The sequence below is a fragment of the Sapajus apella genome, unplaced genomic scaffold (genome assembly GCF_009761245.1).
Source record: "Sapajus apella isolate SASKATOON/1434 unplaced genomic scaffold, GSC_monkey_1.0 scaffold77, whole genome shotgun sequence".
NCBI lineage: Eukaryota > Metazoa > Chordata > Mammalia > Primates > Cebidae > Sapajus > Sapajus apella.
Window position 1 is genome coordinate 5,597,026 of NW_022437017.1, and position 10,076 is coordinate 5,607,101.

At 48.6% G+C, this 10,076-nt stretch overlaps 1 protein-coding gene across 1 annotated transcript in view; it reads right to left on the reverse strand.

The window, feature by feature from the left end:
* Positions 1-10,076, reverse strand: part of CATSPERD (cation channel sperm associated auxiliary subunit delta) — a 51,125-nt gene that overhangs the window by 20,759 nt on the left and 20,290 nt on the right. Inside the window, exons 6-8 of the mRNA XM_032252487.1 lie at positions 9,267-9,362; positions 6,628-6,710; positions 2,427-2,666 (exon numbers count right to left, since the gene is read on the reverse strand). Of these exons, the coding sequence (XP_032108378.1) occupies positions 2,427-2,666; positions 6,628-6,710; positions 9,267-9,362 (419 nt within the window). The remainder of the gene's footprint in view (positions 1-2,426; positions 2,667-6,627; positions 6,711-9,266; positions 9,363-10,076) is intronic.

A 10,076-nucleotide genomic window follows, 5' to 3' on the forward strand; every position in this document is an offset into this window, starting at 1 on the left:
TTGTAGAGACAAGGTCTTACTATGTTGCCAGGCTGGTCCCAGACTCCTGGGCACAAGTGATCCTCCTGTCTCAGTCTGCCAACGTGCTTGGTGTTACAGGTGTGAGCCACTGCGCCTGGCGTTTTTCTGTTTATTTAGAGTACAGCTGCCCTAGTATGCATGTCAAGACCATAATTATTCCCCGGCACTGTTGTGTGTTTTAAGCCTCTTTCAATCTCCAGGTTTGTTGGCTGGGTTGAGTTCTCACACCTGTAATCCTGACGTGAGAAGATCACTTAAGTTCAGAGGTTTGAGACCAACCGGGACAGCACAGGGAGACTCCTGTCTCTACAAAAACTCATTTTATATATATATGTATTTTTTTCTTTTTTAAAGACGGGGTTTCACCATGTTGGTCAGGCTGGTCTTGAACTCCCGACCTCAGGTGATCCGCCCGCCTTGGCCTCCAAAGTGCTTGGATTACAGGCGTGAGCCACCACGCGCGGCCAAAAACTGATTTTTGTTTTTTTGTTTTTTTTATTCTACCCAGGCTGGAGTGCTGTGGCATGATCTCAGCTCACTACAACCTTCGCCTCCCGGGTTCAAGCCATTCTTCTGCCTCAGCCTCCCGAGTAGCTGGCACATGTGACCATGCTCAGCTAATTTTTGTATTTTTAGTAGAGACAGGGTTTCACCATGTTGGCCAGCCTGGTCTCGAACTCCTAACTTCAGGTGATGCACCCATATCAGTCTCCCAAAGTGCAGGGATTGGGATCACAGTTATGAACCACCGTGCCTGGCCAAAAACTAAAATTTAAAAAAAACACAATCTGTATGTTTCTCCTCTATCCCTTTTCCTTTCTTTTTTATTATTATTTTTTATTTATTTTTATTTATTTTTTGAGACGATCTGGGCTCACTGCAACCTCTGCCTCCCGGGTTCAAGTGATTCTCTTGCCTCAGCCTCCTGAGTAGCTGGAATTACAGGTGTGTGCTACCACACCTGACTAATTTTTGCATTTTTGGCAGAGATGGGGTTTCTCCATGTTGGTCAGGCTGGTCTCAAACTCCTAACCTCGTGATCCACCTGTCTCAGCCTCCCAATGTGCTGGGATTACAGGCGTGAGCCACCGTGGCCGGCCTATCCCTTTTCCTTTCTATGGATGTTGGAAGACGCCGTGCTGTTGGGCCTGTAGCATTTCTTGAAGTCTGGGTTTCCCTGGTGCAGGCAAACCCTTTCTCTGTCTTTTGTATTTGCGGCATATTTGCAGCTGGACTGATGCTTGCCCCATCAGATTAGAGTTTGATCGTGTTGGCAAGATTCAATGGGTGATGTGATTGATCTCTTATTGGTGATGAATACTATCCTATTGTCTGTCTTATTTTGTTAATTTTTTTATTAGTTTTTTAGAAATGGGAGTCTCATTTTGTCACCCAGACTGGAGTGCAGTGACTCTATCATAGCCTCAAACTCCTGGGCCCAAGCAATCCCCACACCTCACCCTCCTGAGCAGCCTTAGACCGCACATGACCACGCCCAACTTTTTTTCTTTATTTTTTCTTTTTTTTATAAAGACGGGGTTTCACCATGTTGGTCAGGCTGGTCTTGAACTCCAGACCTCAGGTGATCTGCCCGCCTTGGCCTCCAAAGTGCTTGGATTACAGGCGTGAGCCACCACACCCGGCCCTTTTATTTCTTTTTTGAGGAAGTCTCGCCCTGTTGCCCAGGCTGGAGTGCAGTGGCGTGATCTCGGCTCACTGCAACCTCCGCCTCCCAGGTTAATGCGATTCTCCCACCGCAGCACTCCGAATAGGTGGAATTATAGGCACCCGCCACCACACCCAGCTGATTTTCATATTTTTAGTAGAGATGGGCTTTCACCATGTTGGCCAGGCTGGTCTGGAACTCCTGACCTCAAGTGATCTGCCTGCCTCAGTCTCTCAAAGTGCTGGGATTACAGGCATGAGCCATCACACCATGCCTGGCCAATGCCCAGCACTTTTTTTTTTTTTTTTTAAGAGATAGAGTCCTGCTGTGTTGCCCAGGCTGGAGTACAATAGTGCAATCTCAGCTCACTGCAACCTCTGCTTCCCAGGTTCAAGTGATTCTCCTGCCTCAGCCTCCCGAGGAGCTGGGATTATAGGCACTGCCACCACGCCAGGCTAATTTTTGTATTTTTTTTGGTAGAGATGGAGTTTCGCCATGTTGGCCAGGCTGATCTTGAACTCCTGACCTCAGGTGATCTGCCCACCTCGGCCTCCCAAACTGCTGGGATTGCAGGCATGAGCCACCACACCCGGCTGCCCAGCATTTGAAAAAAAAAAAAAAAAATTATGTTAGAAATGGTCTGTGTTGCCAGGCTAGTCTTGAACTCCTGGTCTCAAGCAACCCTCCACCTCAGCCTCCTGAGCAACCGGGGCTACAAGCATGTACCACCATGCCCAGCTTGAATTTGTCTTTTTAAACAAGAGTGCATTGAACATTGATGTAAACAGCTAGGATCACATACAGTGCACCTCCCAATGTGGAATTCAGGATCCATGAGAAGCGCCTGGATATTCACAAGGCACTTCTGGAAATCAAAGGCTGGAAAGGCTGCGTCCTGCAGTGGGGTCAGTATTTCCACCATCCCTGGGCTCCTGAACATGAGGGCCGCCGCCTCCGACCAGATGGGTTGGTCTGCAAACTAAGAAGAAAGTGATTCCTGAGATCTAGTCATTCTAATTGCTTTTTTGGAGATATACATTTTATTGCATGAGGCAGATTTAGAGAAGGTAGAGGGAAGAAAGAAAATAAAGAAAGAGAGAACGAGAAAGGGCCAGGTACGGTGACTCACACCTGTAATCTCAACACTTTGGGAGGCCGAGGTGGGTGGATCACGAGGTCAGGGGTTCAAGACCAGCCTGGCCAACACGGAGAAACCCCGTTTCTACTGAAAATACAAAAATTAGCTGGGTATGCTGGTGAACACCTGTAATCACAGCTACTCTGGAGTCTGAGGCAGGATGATCACTTGAACCTGGGAAGCAGAAGTTGCAGTGAGCCAAGATTGAGCCACACTGCACTCCAGGCTGGGTGACAGAGGGAGACTCCATCTCAAAAAAAAAGAGAGAGAGAGAAAGGAAGGAAGAAAGAAAAGGAAGGAGAGAGGGCTGGGGGAGGGAGGAAACACAGTCTTATGAGACTTGTGATCTAACTACTCTTCAGCATCATTCATCCTTTGGTAATTATGATTTTTGTCTTTTGTTGAGATGGAGTCTCGCTCTGTCACCCAGGCTGGAGTGCAGCGGCACGATCTCGGCTCACTGCAACCTCTGCCTCCCAGGTTCAAGCCATTCTCCTGCCTCACAAGTAGCTGGGATTACAGACACACACCACCATGCCCAGGTAATCTGCATATTTTTAGTAGAGACGGGGTCTCACTATGTTGCCCACGCTGGTCATGACTCCTGGAACCAAAGTGCTGGAATTGCAGGAAGGAGCCACTGTGCCTGGCCAAAAGAATTATTTTATTTTAAATTTTTGTTAGTTTATTATTTTAAGACACAGAGTTTCATTCTTATGATCTAACTACTCTTCAGCTTCATTCATCCTTTGGTAATTACGATTTTTTTTTCTTTTTTTGAGATGAAGTCTCACTTGCACCAGGCTGGAGCACAGTGGTGCGATCATAGCTCACTGAAAATTCAACCTCCTGGGCTCAAGTGATCCTCCTGCCTCAGCCTCCCAGGTAGGTGGGACTACAGGTATGCACCACCACACCCAGCTAATTTTCTTTTTCTTTTAGACAGAGTCTTGCTCTGACGTCCAAGCTGGAGTGCAGTGGCATGATCTTCACTCACTGCAACCTCCCCCTCCTGGGTTCAAGTGATTCTCCTGCCTCAGCCTCCCAAGTAGCTGGAATTACAGGTGCCTTCCACCACGTCCAGCTAATTTTTGTATTTTTAGTAGAGACGGGGTTTTGCCATGTTGGCCAGGCTGGTCTTGAACTCCTGACCTCAGGTGATCTGCCCGCCTTGGCCTCCCAAAGTGCTGGGATTATAGGTGTGAGCCACTGTGCCTGGCCAAAATTTTCAATTCTTTTTATAAGATGTGGTCTCCCTATGTTACCCAGTCTGGTCTTGAACTCCTGGCTTCAAATAATCCTCCTGCCTTGGCCTCCCGGAGCTCTGGGATCACAGGCGGGAGCCACTGCACATAGCCTAATTCTTTTTTTTTTTTTGAAACGAAGTCTTGCCCTGTAAGCCAGGCTGGAGTGCAGTGGTGCTATCTTGGCTCACTGCAACCTCCCCCTCCGGGGTTCAAGTGATTCTCCTGCCTCAGCCTCACAAGTAGCTGGAATTACAGGTGCCTGCCACCACGCCCAGCTAATTTTTGTATTTTTAGTAGAGACAGGGTTTCACCATGTTGGCCAGGCTGGTCTTGAACTCCCAACCTCGTGATCTGCCCGCCTCAGCCTCCCAAAGTGCTGGGATTACAGGATTGAGCCACCACGACTGGTGCCTAATTCTTATTCACAGATCATGGGTGGGAGCTATGGAACCTCTCCCCAGAATACATGCTGGCCCCATCAGAACGTCAGGGTTAAGTCCTAAGAGATGGTTCCTTTGTTTGTGCTCCACACCCAAATAATCAGTCTTCATCCACTGTCAGGCAACTTCCAGGAATTCTAGTGGCTGTAGTCTAGCTGGAAAAACACTGAAGTAGAAGTCAGTAGACCCTGGGGACTCTTTTGGCTCAGCCACTAACAACTTGATGTGGCCTTGGGAAAAAAAGAAGCTGGGGCAATGATGCCTGTAATCCCAGCACTTTGGGAGGTCGAAGTGGGAGGACTGCTTGAGCCCAGGAGTTCGAGAGCAGCCTGGATGGGGGCAGCACAGCAAGACCCCAACTCTACAAAAAAATTCAAAAAATTATCCAAGCGTGGTGGCGTCCCCCTAATAGTCCCGGCTACTTGGGAGACTGAAGTGGGCGGATCATCTGAGACCCGAAGTTCAAGACTGCAGTGAGCCAAAATCACGCCACTGCACTCAAGCCTGGAGTTCAAGGTGAGACACTGTCTCAAAAAAGAACAAAAGAAAACCTGGAGCTTTTGTTTTCCCATTTGTAAATGGTGGATGAATCTCCTTCACGGACTTACTGTGACGGTGGAAATACAATTACTTTTTTTTTCATCTCCTTTTGGAAATACAATTAGATAGACACAGTGGCCGGATGCGGTGGCTCACGCCTGTAGTCCCAGCACTTTGGGAGGCTAAAGTGGGTGATCACTTGCGGTCAGGAGTTCAAGAACAGTCTGGCCAATATGGTGAAACCCTGACTCCACTAAAACTACAAAAATTAGCTCAGCATGGTAGCATGCACTTATAATCTCAGCTACTCAGGAAGCTGAGGCAGGGGAATCACTTGAACCCAGGAGGCGGAGGTTGCAGGGAGCCGAGATCATCCCATGGCACTCCAGCGAGACTCCATCTCACACACACACACACACAAAAACCAGGTGTGATGGCTCACGCCTGTAATCCCAGCACTTTGGGAGGCCGAGGTGGGTGGATCACCTGAGGTCAGGAGTTCAAGACCAGTCTAGCCAATAGGGAGAAACCTCGTCTCTACTAAAAATACAAAATTAGCCCAGCGTGGTGGTGCATGCCTGTAACCCCAGCTACTCCGCAGGTCCTGAGGCAGGAGAATTGCTTGAACCTGGGAGGCGGAGGTTGCAGTGAGCTGCACTATTGCATTCCAGCCTGGGCAACAAGAATGAAACTCCATCTCAATAATAACAATAATAATAATAGATAGGCATCGTGCACAAGATAATATCAGATGACACTCGTGCCACCACTTAGCACCACTGTGAGCCCGGACAGACGACGTAGGTCTCTCTGCCTCGGTTTTTCCACCTGTCAAATAGGAACCGCATGAAGATCTACTCCTAAGATGACGCTCAAGGCTAAATAATGTAACCCATGAAGATGCCTCGGCCAGCACCTCCTGCATTTTAAATACTCTTCCCTTTTAGCTGTTGTTGTTGTTACTGTTATTATTTTACTGACTGGAGGGATTTCTAACCTGCAAAAAAAGGATCAGAAGTTTGTGAACAAGACAATTATTCTTTTTTTAAAAATTTCTTTTTCTGCCGAGCGCTGTGGCTCACGCCTGTAATCCCAGCTCTTAGGGAGGCAGAGGCGGGAGGATAGCTTGAGCCCAGGAGTTCGAGACCTGCCTGGGCAATATAGCGAGACCCCGTTCTCCACAAAAAGGAAAAAAACAAAAAGACAAAAAAAAAAAATTTCTTTTTCTTTCCTTTTTTTAGTGTAGCGCTGAAGGTAGACAGTCATTCCTCAGCAACTTCATAACCCCACTTTTTCTCTTTTTCTTTTCTTTTTTTTTTTTTGAGACAGAGTCTCACTCTGCCTCCCAGCTCAAGCGATTCTCCGGCTTAGTCTCCCAAGTAACTGGGATTACAGGTGCCCACCACTACGCCCACCACTACACCCGGCTAATTATTGTATTTTTAATAGAGGCGGGGTTTCACCATGTTGTCCAGGCTGGTCTGGAACTCCTGACCTCGGGTGATCCACCCACGTCGGCCTCCCAAGGCGTGAGCCACCGCCCCCAGCCCATAACCCCAGTTCCTTTTTACCTACTTTGATTACGGAACTTGGCACGACATCCAGATTCCCATAATACAAATTGTCCTCCCGAGTTATAACTGCCAGTTCGTTTTCATCTACGAAAAACAGAACAAGACAAAACAAAAATTGAAATGCTGGTCATTTCTGTGTACAAAAAGATAAGCATGGCCAGGTGTGGAGGCTCATGCTTGTAACTCCAGCACTTTGAGAGGCTGAGGCGGGCAGATCACTTGAAGCCAGGAGTTCGAGACCAGACTGGCCAACATGGTGAATCCCCCTCTCTACTAAAAATACAAAAATGAGCTGGGTGGGGTGGCGCGAACCTGTAGTTCCAGCCACTCAGAAGGCTGAGGCAGGGGAATCTCTTAACCCGAGAGGCAGAGGTTGCAGTGAGCAGAGGTCATGCCATTACACTCCAGCCTGGGCAATAAGATTGGAAATCCATCTAAAAAAAAAATTGTGACTGCTATTTTCTGGTTATAATCACAAAGTTCATGTAGAAAAGCCAAGCAATATGAAAAAATATAAAGTTTTAAAAAATTACTCCAAATTGGATCAGCAAACCTTTTTCTTTTTTTCTTTTGAGACAGACAAGGTCTTGCTCTGTTGCCCAGGCTGGTGTGCAGTGGCACAATCACAGATGATGGCAGCCTCGACCTCCTGAACTCACTCTATGCTCCTGCCTCCCGAGGAGCTGGGACTACAGGTGCACACCCTTGCACCCAGCTAATTTTTCAAATGGTTTTTGTAGAGGCGAGGTCCAACTATGTTGCCCAGGCTGGTCTCGAACTCCTGGCTTCAAGTGATCCTCCCACCTCAGCCTTCTCAGTAGCTGGGAGTAGAGGTGTGTTCCACCATGCCCAGCTAGTTTTTTTGTATTTTTTGTAGAGATGGGATCTCACTATGATCCCCAGGCTGGTCTTGAACTTTTGGACTCAAGCAATCCTCCTGCCTCAGCCTCCCAAAGTGCTGGGATTATAGGCGTGAGCCACTGTGCCTGGCCAAAATTTTTTTAAAGGGAAATTTGCACACAGAGACAGACATGCATAGAAGGATGTTGGTCATCTATGTCAAGGGATGCCTGAGCCAGGACAAAGGCTGGGGACAGATTCTTCCCGGAGCCTCCAGAGGGAGCCCAGCCTAAAGATACCAGACTTTACTCTTCCAGCCTCCCAACTGTGTGACATGCATGCATGCATTCATTCATTCATTGTCTCACTCTGCCGCCCAGGCTGCAGTGCAGTGGCATCATTCAGCCTCATCCTCCCTGGCTCAAGCAGTCCTCCCACCTCAGCCTCCAGAGTAGCTTGGGAACACAGGCACATGCAACCATGCCTGGCTAATGTTTTTTTTTTTTCTGAGATGGAGTCTTGCTCTGTCCCCCAGTCTGGATCGTAGTGGCCTGATCTCAGCTCACTGCGACCTCTATCCTCTGGGCTCAAGCAATTCTCCTGCCTTAGCCTCCTGAGTAGCTGGATTACAGACACCTGCCACCATGCCTGGTTAATTTTTGTATTTTTAGTGGAGATGGGGTTTCACCATGTGGGCCAGGCTGGCCTCGAACTCCTGACCTCGTGATCCACCTGCCTCAGCCTCCCAAAGTGCTAGGATTACAGGCTTGAGCCACCTCGCCCAGCCTTGTATGATTTTAGTAGAGATGGGGTTTCATCATGTTGGCCTGGCTGGTCTCGACCTCCTGACCTTAAGTGATCTTCTCATTCACCCTCCCAAAGTACTGGGATTACATGACCGACAGTGTCTGGCCTGAGACAACAAATCTGTCTTGTTCTAAGCCATGTAGTTTGTGGCACTTTATTACAGCATCCCCAGCAAAGTGATACCCAAGGAATAATCCATTTCATTATTAAAGGACGTGAATGCTCATGCCCTCAGTCATTCCCAAATGTGTAATAATTAGGTTTGGGCCAGGAGCAGAGGCTCATGCCTGTAATCCCAGCACTTTGGAAGGCTGAGATGGGAGGATCACTTGAAGCCCGGAGTTTGAGGCCAGCCTGGCCAACATGGTGAGACTCCAACTCCACACACGCACAAAAATTAGTTGGGCGTGGTAGTGTGCACCCGCAATCCCAGCTATTCAGGAGGCTGAGGCAGGAGGATTGCTTGAGCCTGGGAATAAGAGGCTGCAGTGAGCTGGGACTGTACCACTGCACTGCAGCCTGGGCAACACAGGAAGTCCCTGTCTGTAAAAAAACAAAAAACACAAAACGGGGTGTGGTTTGATTTTGTGGGGGCTTTTGTTTCGTTACTGTTGTTTTTCGAGATGGAGTCTTGCTCTGTGCCCAGGGTGGAGTGCAGTGGTGCAGTCTCAGCTCACTGCAACCTCCATCTTCTGTGTTCAAGTGATTTTCCCACCTCAGCCTCCCGGGTAGCTGGGATTACAGGTGTGCACCACCACACCCGGCTCATTTTTGTATTTTTAGTAGAGACGGGGTTTCACCATGTTGGCCAGACTGGTCTTGAACTCCTGACCTCAGGGATCCACCCGTCTCTGCCTCCCAAAGTGCTGGGATTACAGGTGTGAGCCATTGTACCCAGTTGATTTCATGTTTCGGCTGGGCTGGCTCTGGCAGGTGTATGGTTAATAAGCCAGGTCTAAATATTTCTAGGCTACCGGTGGGTTGGGCACGCACTGACAGCAATGTTGTGGATGGTGACACTGGCTTCGAACATGGAAGAAAACAAGGTCTGGTCTCCTTTTTTCACCCGGACAGTGTCAACGAGCTGACCTAGGAGATAACAGGACAGGTACGTGAGACCCTGTGTACATCCTGGGAAAGGGGATGCCAACTGCTGGAACCCCAGACCCCCTGCCGCCACCCAGCCCACCTGGCCAGTGGCTCTTCCGTGTTCCTTACAGCTTTTGAGAGGTTTGCTATTCAAAGGAGAATGAATCAATGCAGGCCTGGTGCACAGTTTTGTTAAATATGAGAGGGAATATGCTTTGGTTTAAGAAAACCCATGGCCGGGCACGGTGGCTTGTGCCTATAATCCCAGTACTTTCGCAGGCTGAGGTGGGAGGATCACTGGAGGTCAGGAGTTCGAGGCCGTCCTGGCCAACACAGTGAAACCCCGTCTCTACTAAAAATACAAAAATTAGCCAGGTATGGTGGCACACGCCTGTAGTCCCAGCTACTGGAGAGGCTGAGGCCGGAGAATCGCTTGTACCCGGGAGCCGAGATCATGCCATTGCACTCCAGCCTGGGTGACAGAGTGAGACTCTGTCTAAAAAATAAAAAAAAAGAAAAAAAAGAAAACCCGACCCTTCTGCCAGGTGTGGGGGTGCATGCCTGCAATCCCAGCACTTTGGGAGGCCGAAGTGGGCTGATCACGAGGTTAGGAGATCAACACCATCCTCGCCAACATGGTGAAACTCTGTCTCTACTAAAAAAACAAAAAAATTAGCTGGGCATGGTGGTGCATACCTGTAGTCCCAGCTACTT